This window comes from Chinchilla lanigera, unplaced genomic scaffold (genome assembly GCF_000276665.1).
Source record: "Chinchilla lanigera isolate Chin_1 unplaced genomic scaffold, ChiLan1.0 scaffold00136, whole genome shotgun sequence".
Classification (NCBI taxonomy): Eukaryota; Metazoa; Chordata; class Mammalia; order Rodentia; family Chinchillidae; genus Chinchilla; species Chinchilla lanigera.
The window spans coordinates 3,152,937-3,171,676 of NW_004955537.1; the positions used below are offsets into that span (position 1 = coordinate 3,152,937).

At 54.5% G+C, this 18,740-nt stretch overlaps 1 protein-coding gene across 5 annotated transcripts in view; it reads left to right on the top strand.

Moving 5' to 3' along the window:
- Ptprf (protein tyrosine phosphatase, receptor type, F) overlaps positions 1–18,740 on the top strand; it is an 89,082-nt gene that overhangs the window by 56,336 nt on the left and 14,006 nt on the right. For 2 of the 5 annotated variants that reach the window (XM_005410662.2, XM_005410664.2), the window contains exons 9-21: positions 3,528–4,109; positions 4,348–4,484; positions 4,961–5,105; positions 8,464–8,769; positions 9,339–9,532; positions 12,562–12,588; positions 13,943–14,060; positions 14,138–14,716; positions 15,389–15,486; positions 15,674–15,927; positions 16,007–16,100; positions 16,680–16,904; positions 17,280–17,434. In XM_005410662.2, coding sequence (XP_005410719.1) covers positions 3,528–4,109; positions 4,348–4,484; positions 4,961–5,105; positions 8,464–8,769; positions 9,339–9,532; positions 12,562–12,588; positions 13,943–14,060; positions 14,138–14,716; positions 15,389–15,486; positions 15,674–15,927; positions 16,007–16,100; positions 16,680–16,904; positions 17,280–17,434 — 2,914 coding nt within the window. The remainder of the gene's footprint in view (positions 1–3,527; positions 4,110–4,347; positions 4,485–4,960; positions 5,106–8,463; positions 8,770–9,338; positions 9,533–12,561; positions 12,589–13,942; positions 14,061–14,137; positions 14,717–15,388; positions 15,487–15,673; positions 15,928–16,006; positions 16,101–16,679; positions 16,905–17,279; positions 17,435–18,740) is intronic. The other 3 variants (XM_005410663.2, XM_005410665.2, XM_005410670.2) reach the window with 2 other exon arrangements.

Consider the following 18,740-nt stretch of genomic DNA (forward strand, 5'->3'; position numbering starts at 1 on the left):
GAGAAATAGTGGTGTTAGGTCTTCTCTAAATTTCTTGAAGAATGCAGCAGTGAATCTGTCAGGGCCTGGGCTTTTCTTTGTTGGTGGGTTTTTAATTACATCTTTGATTTCATTGATTGATACTGGTTTATTTAGGATTTTTATATCTTCTTGATTCAGCTTTGGTAATTCATATATATCTATGAATCTGCCCATTTCTCCTGCATTTTCCATCTTATTAAAATACAAGTTTTCCAGGTGGGTACAAATGATCTTCTGGATTTTGGCATAGTCCACTGTGATTTCACCCTTTTCATTTCTAATTGCATGGATTTGAGTCTTTTCTTTCTTTTTTTGATAAGGTTGGATAAGGGTTTGTCAATTTTATTTAATCTTTCAAAGAACCAACTCTTCAATTCATTGATTCTTTGTATGGTTTTCTTAGTCCCCAGTGCATTAATTTCTGCTCTGATCTATGTAATTTCCTCCCTCATAGGAGCTTTTGGCTTAGCCTGCTCTTCTCTTTCTGGAAGTTTGAGGTTCACCGTTAAGTTGTCTATTAGTGCTTGCTCTGTTTTCCTGATGTGTGTATTCACTGCTATAAATTTCCCTCTTAGGACTGCTTTCCTTGTGTCCCTGAAGTTCTAGTATGTTGTATTGTCATTATCACTTAATTGTAGAAACTGTCTAATTTCTTCTTTAATTTCATCTGTGACCCATTGGTTATTCAGGAGAGTGCTATTTAATTTCCATGTGTTTATGAAGTTCCTGTGATTCTTTTGTTTGCCACTGATTTCCAATTTCATTGCCCTACGGTCTGATAATATGCGTGGGATAATTTCAGTTCCTTTGCATTTACTTAAGTATGTTCTATGAACTAGTATGTGGCCTATTTTAGAGAATGTTCCATGTGCAGCTGAGAAGAATGTGTATTCTGATGTTGTGGGTGGAACACTATAGACATCTACTAAGTCCATTTGTTCACAAGCTTGGTTCAGTTCTAATATTTCATTGTTGATTTTTTGTTTGGTTGATTTTTTTCTTTTGTGGCAGTGGGGTATTGAGATCCCCCAATACAGCTGATTTTTCATGTCCATTAATATTTGTTTTATACAGTTGTGTGCATTGATATTTGTTGCATATATATATTTATAATTGATATCTCTTCCTCTTGGATTGTTCCCTTTAGAAGAATGTAGTGACCTTCGTTGTCTCTCTTAATCAGTCTTGGCTTAAATTCACTTTTCTGCAAAGAAAATAGCTATCCTTACTTTTTTGTGGGTTCCTGTTGCATGCAGTATTGTTTTCCATCCTTTGACTTTCAATCTATGAATTTCTTTTTTAATTAAATGTGTTTCTTGTATGCAGCCTATTGTTGGATCTTGCTTCTTGATCCATTCTGCCAGTCTGTGTCTTTTGATTGGTGAATTGAGACCATTAACATGGATGGGTTATAGCTAATATGTTTTGACTTATCCTTGTCATGTTATTTCCCTGTTGCTGGCTCCCTCTCCTTTCCCTTCCTGTGTTCGTTTACCTTGCCTGGTGGGTTCCTTCTGTTTGGGTTCATTGCGTTGCAGTCCTTGTTATGTCTTTCTAGAATGTCCTTCAAAATATCTTGGAGTGCTGGTTTGGTAGTCATAAATTTCCTCAGGTATTCTTTGTCATGGAAGTATCTTATTTCTCCATCAGTTTTGCAAGATAATTTTTCTGGGTACATCTATCTGGGTGGAAGGTTGTTTTCCTTTTGAACTTGAAATACCTCACTCCAAGGTCTACTTTAGGGTCTGTGCTGAGGAGTCCACTGTGAGTCTGATGGGCTCTCCTTTATAGGTGATCTGTTTCTTTTCCCTAACAACTTTTAAGATGCTATTCTTGAAGTGTATTTCTGGAATTTTGACTATGATATGCCTGGCTAGAGCTTTTATTTGATCATGGCTAATTGGAGTTCTATATGCCTCGTTAACTGTATGTCAAATTCTTTTTCCCTACCAGGGAAGCTTTCTGCCATGATGTCTATGAACAGTTTTTTTTTATATCATTTGTGCAGTGTCCTGCTTTTTCATTGACTCCAATCAATCTTAAGTTAATCTTTGCCTCATCTAGCAGCTGCTGTATTGATTTCTCATGGTCCCTTGCTATTTTTAAGGAATCTTTCTTTCTATGATAGCTACCCACAAGCCTGTCTTCACATGGTTTAATCTGCTGTGGATACTTTGAATGGAATTTTTATTCCCCTGATAATCTGCTTGAATCTGCCTTAAGGATTCCATTTCTTGCCTGTGCTTCATGGCTTCCATAATTATCTTAAGCTCCTCTATGTTTTTTTCTGTATCTGCTCTAGAATCACTGAGTATGCTTTTCACTGTGGACACCATCTCCGTAGTTATCTGAGAAATTATTTCTGATTTGAGTTTTTTCTAGAGCCTCATTGAATTGCTTTGTTGTTAACACTTCTAAGAGGCCAGGTGGGTGGTTTTTGGATTGTTCCACTTCACTGCCCCCTGGGTTTGCCATAGGTGAACAGAATATATGGGGTTGCATCTTGTTTAAGTGTCTTGTCATTCTTCTTTTCTTTTTTTTAGTTTAAATCCTCATGCCCAGATTTTTACTGGTCATTTATTTATTCTTTTTTTGTTTTTTTTTTGAAACAAGGTCTCACTGTGCAGCTCAGGCTGGCTTTTACTTCACTACATAACCCAAGCGGGCCTCAATCTTAGGCAGTACTCCTGCCTCAGCCTCCAAAGTTCTGGGTTTACAGGTGTGCATCACCATGCTCAGCTAGTCCCTTTTAAGAAAGGTCAAGAGAGCTTTTATTGCTCCCTTTGCTCTGAAGGTACAGAGGAGGATTTTCACTGTGGTCCTCCTGGGCTGCTGGCCACCACCCTATGCATCCACTGAGGTTGCATAGACACACATGCTTCTCACCTTCCTTTGCTCCCCACCCAGCCCTGCTGTTGCTGGCTCCATCTTCTCCTTAGGCCTTGCCTTGTAAGACTTTCCCTCCCTATAACCCCATCCATGAAGATTCCATGGATTTTTCTGGATCTCAGGTCCTTCCTCCTACTGTCATTGCACATGATTATTACCAGCTCATTTACTGATTCTCTCACTGGATTATAAGCTCCATGAGGGCAGGGATGTCATCAAGTGATGTTGTGTCCCTGGTACAATCAATGCCTCGCACTCAGTGGGCTGTCAGTAGTTGTTGACTGAATGTGGATCCGGGGACTTCTTCACCTTCAATTCAATCCAGAGCATGAGATCCTTGAACCCCAGAACCAGTGCCTCAGGAATAGCTTCTCTTCTTGCCTATTACCTGTTCTCGCTATAAAATGGGCAGGATTGAGCTGTGTCTCTGCCACTTACTCTGGGTGCTTTTCTTCTGGTGCCACATGCCCCTGGAAGTCATCATAAAGTCTTCAGGCCATTCTTCAAAATGGCATGGTTGTCAGCCATACTTTGGCAGCCACCCCAGGTTCTCTTACTAAGATTGGCTCCTGGGGTCATGACCTCAGGCAGCCCTGAGTCCTCCACTTTGTCCACAGCTCTCCCGAAGCCACCGATTGATCTTATAGTGACAGAGACAACTGCCACCAGCGTCACCCTGACCTGGGACTCTGGGAACTCAGAGCCTGTGTCCTACTACGGCATCCAGTACCGTGCAGCTGGCCCAGAGGGTCCCTTCCAGGAGGTGGACGGTGTGGCCACCACCCGCTACAGCATTGGTGGTCTCAGCCCTTTCTCAGAATACGTCTTTCGAGTGCTGGCAGTAAATAGCATTGGGCGCGGGCCTCCCAGTGAGGCGGTGAGGGCACGCACTGGAGAACAGGCACCCTCCAGCCCTCCGCGCCGAGTGCAGGCCCGCATGCTGAGTGCCAGCACCATGCTGGTACAGTGGGAGCCCCCCGAGGAGCCCAATGGCATGGTGCGGGGATACCGTGTCTATTACACCCCAGACTCTCGTCGCCCTCTGAGTGCCTGGCACAAGCACAACACTGACGCGGGGCTCCTCACCACCGTGGGTAGCCTGCTGCCTGGCATCACCTACAGCCTTCGTGTGCTTGCCTTCACCGCCGTGGGCGATGGCCCACCCAGCCCCACCATCCAGGTCAAGACGCAGCAGGGAGGTAGGTGGGCTGCCAGGCACTGCCAGCAGCAGAGTTTGTGAGGGTCATCAGGCTGTGGTAGAGCCTCTCCTCCTCCCTGAGGCCCAGGGCTTGGGAGCTCAGAGGAGGACACTGTGTTCCATAGCTGCATGGTCACCGTGGATGTAGGATGAGGGTGGGAGAGTGGCATCTCCTTGACCTGGACGACCCTGGCCTTAGGGTGTGTTGGTGCTGACAGTGCCTGGTGTGGCTATTGTAGTTCCCGCACAGCCTGCAGACTTCCAGGCCGAGGCTGAGTCAGACACCAGGATCCAGCTGTCATGGCTGCTGCCGCCACAGGAGCGGATCATCAAATATGAGCTGGTGTACTGGGCAGCAGAGGATGAAGGGCAGCAGGTGAGCCGTGGGCTGGAGAAGTGAAGGACGACTGGGGTCCTCCTGGTCCCAGAGGGTCTGCGATGGGCTCACCCAGGCAGGCTTTTGTGGATTCTATGGTTTGTGTGGGCACAGCCTTTAGGATTTTTCCTTGGAGTTTTGTGACTCACGTGACCCTCATGGTTCTGTAGTCTTTGCTCCCAACCCCAATGCTGGGGGCAGAGTTCCTAGTGTCCATTGTGGCTCACTCCACACTGGCACAGCTGTGAAGTACCCCTGGGGCCATGTGTGCCTAGTAACTTCCATGTCCTATGTGGTCTGTGGTGCATTGGGCGGTGAGCTGGTTTGCATGTTCCTCGTGAGGTCCACCTGACCTTGTGGGGAGCGTATCCTGGAGCCATGGTGGGTCCTTGAGGCAGGCCACAGCCTGTGTGGGGAACGACTTCTAAGCGGCCTTTGAGGTCAGAGTAGTCACCGAGTGCTTCCTGCTCTTCCAGCACAAGGTGACCTTCGACCCCACCTCCTCCTACACCCTGGAGGACTTGAAGCCTGACACACTGTACCGCTTCCAGCTGGCCGCCCGCTCCGACATGGGGGTGGGTGTCTTCACCCCCACCATAGAGGCCCGCACAGCACAGTCTAGTAAGTATTCCCTGAGGCCACTGCCTGTGTCCCCTGGGGTGGGATATGCACCTTCCGCCTCAGCTAGGTGGGTGGTCAGGTCTACTGGGTCTCACACTGGCCTGTGGTTTGGCCTCTGAGTCTGGACCCCAAGAAAGGGACAGGTAAGTTCCCCCAGTCTGTGTCCAGACGGCATCTGCTCTCCCTGCTCCCTGCCCAGCCCCCTTCCCCACCCCCTGCCCAGGTAAGTTGTGTCTGTGGCTCATCTCCGTCCTCCATCCCCGTTACACTGGGTCACACAGTGACTTGGTGGGCCTGCCATGTCCCAGACCTGCTTTGGCGGCTTCTTCCTTCCCTGTAGCCCTGCATCTCATCTCCCTCATCACCCACATCCCCTCCGTAACACCACAGATTTTACATGTGAGCCGTGCACTCGGCAGAACTGTGGGGCTGGGACTGTGTGCTGGAGCATGCCTCTGCCCTGCGTGTGGCCCCACGTGCATGGTGTGACCACTGGGTGACACTGTATGCTGCTGTATTCTGTGTGTGAGATCTGTGGCTGTGTATATGGCCCCTCCAGTGAACATGCGTGACGGCACCTGCCCACCAGGCCGTGTAGCACCTACAGATGTCAGTGTGTCTCGGTGTGGCTGCCATCTCTGGTGGTGACTCTAGGACTTGAGTTGTAGCTCAGCAGATGACAGATTGTGTGTATGACTGTATGTGATGCTAGGTGACCTATTTGTGATCACACAACCACATGGGCCACTGTCGTGAAGCTGTTTGATAGTGTGGCTGTGGGTGTGACTGGCTGGTGACCCCAGGTGATGACGTACACGTGGCAGTGTTGGTGAAGACCGTGTGATGTGGGACTGTTGGCCTGGAGTGGTGATATCCAGAGGCTGCCTGTGCCCTTGTGTGCATGGTTTCATTCTAGAAGCATCTGCCATGTTCCTGGGTACAGTGCAGGACTGGCAGCATTAGCAGATGACATGGCCTATGCACACCAGCACCTGCAGTCAGGTGGAGCAGACAGAGGACACCTGTGATTACCCAAATGAGCTTCAAATTAGATTTGTTCGGGGTGGGATGGAATCCAACGAGCCTCCTCTAGTCAAGAGTCAAAGAGATCTGCCTTGGGGAGATGACGCGTCCCTGAGGCCCAAAGCAAGGGTAGGAGCCAGCTGGATAAGGGAGTAGGTCCATGAGGCACAGAGGCCTCAGGCAGGGAGTCTGCAGGCCCGGAGGCTGGGATATGCACCCACCTCTCCAGAGGCTCGAGGCCTGTGGTCAGGGGCAAGCAGCAGGCAGCACCGTGGGAACAGCTGCAGCAGTCAGGGCCAAGGGCCTGAGAGCTGGCTGTAATCTCTGAGAACAAACAGGGCAGCCCTGGAGGAAGCAGGAGACCTCTAGGAAGCTTTGCAGCGGTCTAGACCAAGGACGCTGTCACCGATGAGGTGGTCCTAAGTTTGGGACTTGGGAATGGAGTGGGAAGCGGGTTCTGATGAGAGGGTAGCAGAAGTGCATCTTGTTTCTGGAGTGTGAGGCTTAGAGACTAGTGCTGCCCTCTGGACTGGGAAAGGGTGGCAGCAGGCGTAAGGAGCAGATAGGCCCAGGTTCAAGATGTCTTGTGCTCTCGAAGCAGGGGTATGTGGAGGAAGATCTCAGGTGCCAGAGATGGAGGAAGTCCAGGAGAAGGGAGAGTATCTGGGAGATGGAGGTTTTGAGAGGCTGCAGACGTGGAATGGTCAGGAGCAGGGCCACAGGCCTTCCCATTGGACCTAGTGAGGGGTGGACCTGGGCAGGAGTTGTGGTGGCATGGTAGGCCATGCAGGAGGTGAGAAGGGAGGACAGCAGGCTCAGAATCTGTCTGCCCAGCTGTGCGAGCCACCACTGTAGCTGGCAAGGGCAGTGGTAGTGTAGGCGGGGTTTTCTTTTAAGGTGTGAAAATGGTGAACATATTTAGGTGCTGTTGTAGAGTCAGTCAGGTAAAATGGGAAGCATGGCGAGGAGGAGAACTGGTAGAGGCTTGGGAGATGGGGTGGGGGAGGAGCGTGGATGTGAGGGAGATCGTCCTGAGCAGGGCAGTGGGGCTTGCCGTTCTTGGGAGAGGATCCGTACAGATGCAGGTAGGAAGGTGGGTTTGGTAACGAGATAGAGGGAGCTGCCAGAGAGGCTGGGTTTTCTCTGCTACGCGGGACACAGGGTCGTGTGCTGGGGGTTCCAGAGAGCCAGAGGTGTAGGGAGTATAGAAGAGGCCAAGTGCCCCCTGTACAGTGGCAGGTGGAGATTTGTGGCGAGTGGGCACTGGCAGGTAGCATGGAGGCCCCAGAGGGGACCCTGGAGGCGGCTTTCCCAGGGAGGCTTTTCTCACCTCCCCAGTGCCACATGGGAGAAGGCAGAGAATCAGACTCGCTGCTTGGTGTAGGCCAGGCAGAGATGACAAGAGCAGGTGAGAGTGGGGTGTGGTGAGAGTGGCAGCTGCTAGACTTCGGAGTTGAGGCTGAAGATTAAGGACAGTGAGGATCAGAGTGGATAGGTGATTGTCCCAAAGACTGAAAGTAGTAGTTCTGGGGGCTGGGAGTAGCTGAGCTAGAACAAGGGGTAGGGGTCTGGGGGGAAGGTAGGAGGCCACAGTTTTGAAGGTCGCGTCGTGTCCAGCAGTGGCACCGTACAGGGTATGACCACAGCCTTGCAGGGAGGAGGAAGTCCCGGAGATGAGGAGCCCTGGGGCCAGTGAGTCCAGGTGTGTGCTGAGGTCACCCAGCCAGAGGATGGTGGCAGAACTTGAGTGGAGAGGAACCCCTGCATTGGCAGCCACGTCTTCCCTAGGCACGGGGACTGGGAATGGCACTGGCCACAAAGAGCACATGTCTGCTGCATGACTCCCAGAGGGTCTGTACCCTCTATTGGGTGCATTCTCCTCAAACCTCAGGGGCCACAGGCCACCTTTGTGTCTGGCCCCGGCTGCCTGAGCTCAGGCACAGAGACCCTGTCCAGGCAGGTACAAGTCAAGGCAGCCTTCCACCAAAAGAGGCCTTTGGGCGCCTTGTCCTCAGAACATTCTGATCTGTGTGTATCTGAGAACTGTGTGTTCTGTGCAAGGTGGCATATATGTGGGAGAGACACTATTAAACTCCATACATGTGTTTGTGCCTGTGTGAGAGAAAGCGAGGGAGAGGGAGAGAGAACCTGTGGTTCATAGGAGCGAGGCTGTCGGGTGGCAGTGGTGCCAGCATGCCTGTAGGGACTCTGCGATGGCTGCTTTGGCACTTGGGGAAGCCTGCCTGGCTGAGTCTCCAGTCCACTGTGACTTGGTCACCGTGCCTGTGATCCCCACCCTCCATCTGCCTGCCTTCCCCCCATTTGTCTTCCCCAGCCCCCTCCGCCCCTCCCCAGAAGGTGACGTGTGTGAGCACGGGCTCCACTACGGTCCGGGTAAGTTGGGTCCCGCCGCCGGCCGACAGCCGCAATGGCGTCATCACCCAGTACTCCGTGGCCTATGAGGCAGTGGACGGCGAGGACCGCAGGCGGCATGTGGTGGATGGCATCAGCCGCGAGCATTCCAGCTGGGACCTGGTGGGCCTGGAGAAGTGGACCGAGTACCGGGTGTGGGTGCGGGCACACACAGACGTGGGGCCCGGCCCTGAGAGCAGCCCGGTGCTGGTGCGCACCGACGAGGACGGTAGGCGGCCGTGGCGTGTGGAGGGGCAGGGGCAGGGAGGCAGGCCGGCCGCCCCACACACCAGTCTCGGCGTACGGGACGAGCCCAGGCAGACTCGTCTTCTGACGCAGACTCCCCACACTGGGGAGCAATGGGACATCACAGTGGGACATCCCCTGTGTGAAAGGCCCAGCCTTCGGGCTGTCTCAGGACAGCTTAATCCTTAAAAAGCAGGAGCAACCCCACCTAAGATTTGAAAGGTCAAAACTAGGAAGATTGGGGTGCAGAAGATTCTCCAGTCTCTGCCTTAGCTGGACATTGGTACATAGGGCCTGGAAGACAGGGTAGGGCTTGCCCCCACCTGGTCCCCCGGGTCTGCCCTCTTCACCAAGGGAGCTGGGCCTGCTGGAGGAGTTGGCAGGGCTGCTCCTGGGCTCTTCCCTGTGTCAGGCAGACAGCGGGTTCCTCACTTGGGACAGGGCCTTTCCCAGGGGCGTGGGGTGCAGAGGCAAGGCCTTGAAGTTTGCTGTGCTCGGCTGCGCCAGGATCAATTCCATCAGGCCTGACTTCCCTCTCTCCCTGGCCCCCAGTGCCCAGTGGGCCACCGCGGAAGGTGGAGGTGGAACCGCTGAACTCCACTGCTGTGCATGTGTCCTGGAAGCTGCCTGTCCCCAGCAAGCAACACGGTCAGATCCGCGGCTACCAGGTCACCTATGTTCGGTTGGAGAATGGTGAACCGCGAGGCGCACCCATCATCCAGGACGTCATGCTGGCCGAGGCCCAGGTGTGCTGTTGCATGGTGGTGGGGGGAGCGGTGTCCCAGAGCGGTGTGCGCTGACTTCTGGTACTGACACCAGAGAGGCCTGCTATGTGGGAGGTGGAGGCACTGGGATCTGTGGGGAGAGCCAAGTTAAAGGGATGCTTCCTTTCCTTTCTGGGCTGCCCTATTTTATGTCGCCCAGCCAGGCCTTGCCAGCCCTGTCTCCCATGGTAGCAGACCAGCCTGTTGGGAGTCTCACCTCAGTCACCACCGCTCAGTGAGGGGTTCTGTCTTCACAGACCAAGGGCCCCGTACCACACAATGCAGGCCCCGGCTTCATAGTTTGTAGGAAGCATGTTCACTGGAGAAACTGGGCTGGGCCTTTGAGATCTGCTTTTCTCCCAGGCAGTGCTGTGCTGACCAGTGGTCCTGCCACAGCCAGAAGCAGACAGGGACTGTGTCTTCATCCTCTTCAGCCTGAGGCCCACGCCCTGGTGTCGAGCTCTGTGAATAGCCAAGCAGAGGGCTCTGCTTAGGCCTCCCCTCTAGTACTCCACACTGGGAGCTTGTCTTCCCTGGGGTAGTTCAGCTAGTGAGCTTGGGGTGAGGCCCCTGGGGTATTCTGATCACTGCCTTGTTATTCAGATAAGCACTTAAGAGGTCATAGAGTGGCCAGAATTGCGCAGCAAGTGTGTGATTGAACTTGGGTAAGGCAAGTAAGTTTCCATGCCCTTAGGAAAGGGCTCCAATTGGTCTTGCGAGCTCCCTTCCACAGTATTCTGCTCAAGAGTCAGAGCGCCTGGTGTGGTCTGCTCTCAGTTTCTCCGGGCCAGAAGCGGAGCTGGGGATCTTCAGGGGCCAATGTTGAGCAATCCCAAGGGAAAGGGCCTGGGCCTCCGGAGTCCCAGTCTAGCTTCTTACCCTTCCATGGGTTGGAAACAGAAGTGCAAGCATGTACCCCATTTCCTATGGGCTGTGTTAAGGGGCAGGGGCACCCACATAACACTGGAGCCTTCAGGCCTCTCGCTGGGCTCAACCTCCTGAAGCAAAATTCCTTTTTGCCCCGAGGGTGCCCTTGTCCTCCTCTCAGCATGCCCAGTACTGAGGGCTCAGGAGTGGAGGCACAGGGTGTGTGCCACCTGCATTCCTGGGGCAGGGGTGAGTCCAGGGCTCCTCCTGGAGCCTCAGCGGACACACCCACCCAGAAACATCCCAGGAATGGGATCCCTTGGTCCCTCCCATTCCAGGGGCTAGCGCCACAGCTGCAGCCAGTGGGGTTCCAGGGAAGCCACTTCAGGTGCCCCCTTCTGGTCCTGAACTTTTTCAAAGGGAGCCAGGCCAAAGGATCAGGCACACTACCCTCTAGCCTCGTGTCCTTGGTGGGGAGTGCACTACAGCCCAAGCTCCAGGGAGGCCGCTGACAACAGAGCTTGGGGACTGGGTCGTTCTGCTCTAAGTCAGTAGGAAAACAGATGGGGCCCAGTCCCCAGCCAGGCCACAGGGCCCAGTTGTCCCCTGTGCTTCTCTGTCAAGGGCACCACAGCCTGTCCTCCGCCCAGTGGCACCATCTGCTCAGCCCAGGGCCCCCTTGGCCCCCACCCTTCGGTGTCAGTCAGGCCTGTCTCTTCCCATGCTGCCTCTAGGCTTGTCACTGTTCTTTTTTTTTTTTTTTTTTTTTTTAAAAAAAAAAAGCCTTTTTACTTGTGGTGCTGAGATCGAACCCAGAGTCCTGCAAGTGCCAGGCAGGTGCTTTGCTACTGAGCTCCGTGCTCAGCTCCTGGCTTACCACGTTTCTTAGGGAGTCTTGACTCCCTCTCCCTGTCTCCTTCCAGTCCTTCTTCCTTCTCACTGCTCTAGTTTTGTCTAGCTCAGCCTCTCTCTTCCTCCTCTCTCCTCTCATCCAGCTCCTGCCTTGCCTCCCTCTCTACTCTGTTGCATTTTGTCTTTCTCCTCTCTTGCTCTGCTTGTAACACAGGAGTGGTGCTCTGTGAGAACCCCCTACCCAGGCCTGGCTTGCACAGCTCTGATGTTCCCCACAAGCAAGGAAACTACCAGGGCTGAACCCAGCTCCACCCTGCAGTGTGGCTGTGGGTAGTAGGGACGTAAATAGCCTCTTCCCATATTCTGTTCCAAATAGTTTGCAGCAGAGCTTGCCAGAACATGATGAACTTGAGCCACTCCGTCACTGGGGCCAGGAGACAGAGGCTGGCCAGCTCTAAGGGCAGCTGGACTAAAGGACCCCAAATCTTCCCCTGCCCTGGAGCTGACATGGGCCACTTTTGTCTCTGTAGTTCCCCAACCAGCCATGAGCCCTCCAGAGCCACAGGGCTCAGAATGGAGCCCCCTACCTGTCCAACTACCTGCACACACCAGGGACCTGAGTTTACCAGGATATAGCAACACTGCCCGCCCTGAAACTGGCCTTCCTAGCTTGATTTTTAGGTACGCCCATGAGGGAACAGGTGTAGGGTGCGCCTTGTGCCCATGGGGCAAGGCCCAGTCTCTGGCCTAGGCACTCATGATCCTCATAGTCTTGCTAGCCAGCCTGTCCCAGCCACAGTGCAGCTCTTGTGTTCTAGAAGACTCCTCATACCCAGGGGGCTAATTTGTTGTCCCAGCTGATACTTTTGAGATTGAAAAGAGACACTAACTAATCATACCAGGACAAGCTTAGATCTAGATAAGCTGTCCTGGGCAGACCAGGGTGTGTGGTACCCCTCACCCCTCAACAGCTGCCCTGTCCTCTCCCTGTGCTGTCAGGCCCATCCCCACACCCACAGCCTCTCCCACAGCACCTCTGCTTGGCTGGCATTCGCTCTGTCACTGCTCTCAGATGACCCTCTCCCTCAGCCTGTCTCCTTACTCTCCTTGGCCTTGGGACTGGTGCTCAGTGAGGCAGGGGCTCCGATCCTTCACAGGAAGTTGTGCTGATTTGTTACCCCATGGACACTTTAGCAGTCTAGTCCCTCCATCTGTCCTCCGTGAGCCAGGTCCTCTCCCAGCCAGAGTCCTTCACCTTCCTGTCTCCCTTTCTCTCCCTCTCCCATGGTCAGTGGCGGCCAGAGGAGTCCGAGGACTATGTAAGTAACAGGTGTGCAAGCGCGGGCAGGATTGGGTCAGGCTGGGCTCGTGGGACACTCCCCCTCTCCCTTCTTTCCTCCCAGCCTGTGTTGCCAAGATCCACAGGGCACCAGCCACATCCGGAGAAAATTGGCGTTTAGACGCCAGTACCAAGCTGAGCAGCGATTGGCGTTTCCTCTAATCCTTAGTTCTTGCCTGTCGAGCAGCAATTTGAGGCCAATGTTCATGATCGACCCGCTCCTGGCCCCTGCTCTGGCCAGACAGCGATGGAGTTAAATCCAATCTTGATCATTAGGCCTTATTGATCCCTGGAGTGAAAAATCACCTGCTCAGGGCCCAAGCTGGGAGAAGAGTCTATAGAGAGATGGGTTCAGCATTGGTGCTGCTGGAACCCCAGCCCTGGCAGACCCTCCAGCTGGGGCAGGAGCAGGGCTTAGAGGGGTTGTTGGCAGCTGTAGTGACCCTGTCCAAGGCTTGAGCTGGAGGGACACCAGGGTTGGTGGTGACAGCCCTGCTCCCACTGCACGGTGATCCCTTCCCTTCTTCCCACTGTCCTCTCCCTGTGTCGTGGCTTGGCCTCCCGTGGTGTATTTCCGCATGTCCTGAAATGATGCCTTCGCTGGAAATGGTGTATGGGCGGGATCTGCCAGGGCAGAGGACGTGCTCTGGCTGATCGCTCAGGCATCAGTGGGAACAGGCAGAAAGTACCTTCTTCGGGTGTGAGGGGTTCTTTGTCCTCCTCTTCTCCCCCACTCCTTCCTGATCTCAGGAGGTGCTCTGGGCTATGGACATTCTCAGTCAGTGGCCTTAGTGGTGGTCAGCCATGGTCCTGACAAGTAGGGTGGAGCCATGGTCCTGACCTGTAGAGTGGCGCCCTGGCCCACCCCTCCACTCCTGCTCCGAATTTGTCTGTGTTTACATTAGTATCCACAAGTGGCCCTTCACCTGCTCGTTCAGGAGCAGCTGCAGTCTGCATGTGCGTGCCAAGAGCCATGCAAGGTGCTGGGTGCCTGTGAGCCTCTGTGTCCAATGTGTAAGTGTGGGCAGGGATCTCAGGAGGTGTTGTTCACAGCACAATGGAGTAAAGGAAACAGTGTGGCCCTTTGTTCTTCTCTGAAAGGAAGAAAGCGCTTTTGCCTCAGGCCTGCAGCTCTCGGATGTGCGGGTCTTCGCAGCCCACATCCCACCTGGCTGCCCCGCCTGCAGCAGACTCCAGCATGGCACAGCCCTGCCTCCTAAGACCTGTGGCCCTGTGTGCCTGGGAGACCGCTGCAGGGTGGGGTCCTGAGGCGGCTGACCAGTGTGGCCCCTTCCTACACACTGTGATGGGAAATGGCCCCTCCTCCCCTCCAGGAAACCACCATCAGCGGCCTCACCCCAGAGACCACCTACTCCGTCACCGTTGCTGCCTACACTACCAAGGGGGATGGTGCCCGAAGCAAGCCCAAAATCGTTACCACAACAGGGGCAGGTGAGTGAGGGGTCAGGGACAGAGCTGAGGGGGGGCAGGGGCAGGGCAGCGTGAGAGCCTCCTGCGTGGTTGTTTAGTCCCAGGCCGGCCCACCATGATGGTCAGCACCACAGCCATGAACACTGCGCTGCTTCAGTGGCACCCACCCAAGGAGCTGCCCGGTGAGCTGCTGGGCTATCGGTTGCAGTACCGCCGGGCCGATGAGACACAGCCCAACATCATAGATTTTGGCAAGGATGACCAGCACTTTACAGTCACTGGCCTACACAAGGGGGCCACATACGTCTTTCGGCTTGCTGCCAAGAACCGGGCTGGCCCAGGTGAGGAGTTTGAGAAGGAGATCACGACCCCTGAGGATGTGCCCAGTGGCTTCCCCCAAAACCTGCAAGTGACAGGACTGACGACATCTACCACGGAGCTGGCTTGGGACCCACCAGTGCTAGCTGAGAGGAACGGGCGTATCACGAATTACACTGTGGTGTACCGTGACATCAACAGCCAGCAGGAGCTGCAGAACGTCACTGCCGATACCCACCTTACACTCTCTGGCCTCAAGCCGGACACCACTTACGACATCAAGGTCCGCGCGCAAACCAGCAAAGGCGCCGGCCCACTCAGCCCCAGCATCCAGTCCCGGACCATGCCTGTGGAGCAAGGTGTGTGCTGCAGGCGTGCCAGTGCCCGCCCAAGCGTGGCTGCGCCTGGGGACTTCTGCTCTGGCAGCCGTGATCCACCAGCCTCTGCTGTGTGACCCTTCAATCTCATGACTGTGAGCACTAACCTCTAGTGAACAGGCACCATGTTCTTGGGTGTGTGACCCTTGACTTTTGCTGTCCTTTGACCTACTGACCTCTGTTGTGTGACCTTCCAGTCTCTTGTGACCTTGCCCTATTTATTTCTTAGGACTGCATCACCATTCTTGGGTGTGCAGCCTACTGATCTTTGGTGTGTGGCACTAATCTCTTAGGGCCACAGCCCACTCACCCCTAGTGAACATGCTCCTCCATGCTGTGAGATGTGGCCACATGCTTCTCATGACTAGGGCTCCCTGACCTTTGGGCTCTCCAATCTGGTGTCTCGAGCTCAAGCTTTTATCCACAATCTTCTGGACATTCTGGCTGTGGATGTGGTGCCATCCCCACCCTCTTCAGGGTTCATTGTGGAAGAGCTTAGCCTGGGAGTGGGACAGTGATCTGGAGCTGGCTGGGAGTGGGGATGCTTGGCTCTCTGTAGCCATCCTCAGCACCTTGTGCCCTGACCATTGTCTCCTCCTCCCACCAACTCACTCTGCCTCGGCCTTAGCTGACTCTTTGTTTATGCCTCCATAGTGTTTGCCAAGAACTTCCGTGTGGCCGCTGCAATGAAGACATCTGTGCTGCTCAGCTGGGAGGTCCCTGACTCCTACAAGTCAGCTGTACCCTTCAAGGTGGGTGAGGGCCACAGCCAGCCCAGATCAACACTGGTACCGCCTGCTGGGCGCTGTCATTCCAGTTGCAGCCCACACGTGCGTGTGTCTGTGACCTAGGCCTTCCTGTGCTCGTGCTGTGCCTACAGACCCATGTTCAGGAACCTCGTGGAGAGGCCTTGCCATACACTCTTCCCATTCCCTGCAGATTTTGTACAACGGGCAGAGTGTAGAGGTAGACGGGCATTCGATGCGCAAGCTGATCTCAGACCTGCAGCCTAACACGGAGTACTCATTTGTGCTGATGAACCGTGGCAACAGTGCGGGGGGCCTGCAGCACCTTGTGTCCATCCGCACAGCCCCAGACATCCTGCCGCACAAGCCCCTGCCTGCCTCGGCCTACATAGAAGACGGGCGCTTCACCCTCTCCATGCCCCCTGTGCAGGACCCCTCACTGGTCAGGTATGCGGAGGAGGCTGGGTAAGGGCTGGGACTGAGGCTGCTGGCGTCGGCAGTCCTGATTCCTGCTCTGCCCACCTAGGTGGTTCTACATTGTGGTGGTGCCCATTGACCGTGTGAGTGGGACCGTGCTGGCACCGAGATGGAGCACACCTGAGGAACTGGAGCTGGACGAGGTGCCTGGGGAGGCGGCTAGCTCCAATGACAGCACCTGGCAATAGTCTGCAGTAGCTGACTTGCTCTGAGTGTTGCCCCAGTGGACCCCCAATTGATATCACTCTCCTGGCTGCTCTGGCTGGCAGCCTGCTCTCTCCCTGGAGAGAGGGACTCTGAGGGGAACCCCTGGGAACATTTAGAGAACTCCTGGAGGGCTTATAGAGAATTCCCGGAGGTGCCTGGTGAGAGTCCCCTGGGGTGGGCAGCAGTGGAGATATATTTGTAGCACTGGAGAGGCCAGGCCCTGTGGACTTACAAGAGTCTCTTGGACAGAGGCGTGGAGGGGCTGGAGTGAGCCTCCTGGAATGTGTGGCATCTCTGTCCTCATAGGGAGGGTGGAAACTGCCTCTAGTTAGGATGAATTTTCCCATAAGCCTTCTCACAGGACAGTGGGAGAGTGGTATTGCCATGCTGGCATTATTCTGTGGGGCAGTACGCAGACCATCCTTGGGTCCCTGACATGGAAGGTAATGTCCCAGACCACAGCCCCGGGCAACACGCACCAAGGCCCTGTGTGACTCCATGCTCTGTTCTCCCAGCTTCTGGAGGCCATTGAGCAGCGTGAAGTGGCGCGGCGACGGCGACGGCGACGGCGGCAGACAGACCGGCTGAAGCCCTATGTTGCAGCTCAATTGGATGTGCTCCCTGAGACCTTCACTCTGGGGGACAAGAAGACCTACCAGGGCTTCTACAACCAGCCCCTCTCTCCAGACCTGAGTTACCAGTGCTTTGTGCTCGCATCCTTGAAGGAACCTATGGACCAGGTCTGCCTGAGCTAGCTTGGCACTCAGCACCCCGAGACCCCAGACCTGACCCAACACAAACCTAGTCTCAAATACCAGGAGACCCCAGGCCTGCATCAGGGACTCCAAGATCCCCACCCTGGGGCAGCTCCTAAGACCTATATTACATATCCTAAGACATTAGGCCCCAGGATTCAAAAGGCAGGACCTGATTTGGTCCCAGGGACCCAAACTCGCTGACCATCCTCAGGTCTGGCTCTTAGGATTTGGGAGACCAGGCCCAGGCCAGCCCCGTGTAACCCAGCCCCAAAGCCCTCTTTCCAGGGGCTCTAGGTGGAAGATGAGGGGGTCCCACACTGAGCTTACATCCTGTGCTGTTCCCCCACTGGGCCGCAGAAGCGCTATGCCTCCAGCCCCTACTCGGATGAGATCGTAGTCCAGGTGACACCAGCACAGCAGCAGGAGGAACCTGAGATGCTGTGGGTGACAGGCCCCGTCCTGGCGGTCATCCTTATCATCCTCATTGTCATCGCCATCCTCCTGTTTAAGAGGTGAGTGCTGTGTTTAGGGCTCGGGGGGACAGCACCTGCCTCTCTTCTTGGGCCCTGTCTGGCACAGTAATGTAAGGTGTAAGTGCAGCCCTCCCAGCTGGCCCATGGGCACCGTGAAAGCCAGGACCAGCAGGAGTGTGTGTGCGTGTCTGCATGTGCATGCGTGTTGGTCTGATGGGAAAACCTCTGTGTGTCAGCCTGGGTATAGAGGGGCCAGGCTTCCTAAAGAGCTGTTTGATGTGCATTCCTAGGTACATCTGTCTGTTTTTATGGGTGTGAGCATGTCTGTCTCGTTAGCGTCCAGACACCCATCTTCTCCTGGTCCCCTAGCTTAGGCACTCCTTTCTGCCACTATTCCTAGCTGTCCCCAGCCTCAGTCTCCTGCTTAGGCCTAGAGAGGTGTAGACCTCACTGCAGGCCCACATTCCACAAATACTCACTCAGCAGACCATCACTGAAGTCCCATTATACCCCGCACATTCACAGCTGTCTGGGCCTCTGTATCTCTAACGCTGAGTCCTCCCTTCTTGGGTAGTTGCAGCCACCTGACTGAGGCTGCCGAGCTTCCCCTTCCTATCTGTCTACCTCACAGCCTCCAAAGTGTTATCTGGAGACTTAACTTTATCAACTTCGCTGTAAAACCTTTTGATGACTCCCAGTGTGAAGCCCAACCTCTTCAGCCTGACAGCAGGGCCTGTATAGTATGGTCCCTGCTCCGTCTTTGACATCACTGTGGGGAACTAGGGCAGTTCCCAGGCAGGTGGAAGCTGAGTCTTCCTCTATTCTGCAGCTCTCCCTTCTACACCGTCTTGGCAGCTGCGTCTTCATCCTTTCTCTGGCCCCCACCACTTAGCACAGCACTATATCCACCCCAGAATGTTCCATTGGATTCATGCTGGGCCTGCAGCCAAGTGTGCTGAGTGTCCAGCTCCCAGCGCAGGGCCAAACACACAAGCATGCCACAGAGCACCTAGCAGGCAAGCACATGCCGGTCTGTGTGCCTGACACAACTCCACAGGAGCACCTGTCTCTGCTGTGCCACCTCTCCCCTGCCAACCAGGCAGCACTCCCACCTGGAGGCAGGGTGGACAGACCTGTGGGTGGGCCCTGCCCCTATACCCTCTCAGCCCTGAATGTGGGTACCTTGGAAGGGTCCCACCGTGCCCCCGTGTCAATGTGAGGGCCAAGCGCGTGGTAGAAACAATGACCATTCCTTTCTTCTGTCCTTGCCTGTCTTTCGGGACCTAGTAAACAAGAAAGGTAGGAGTCATTCCTTCTCTGTTCACACACCTCCCCCTCTACTACT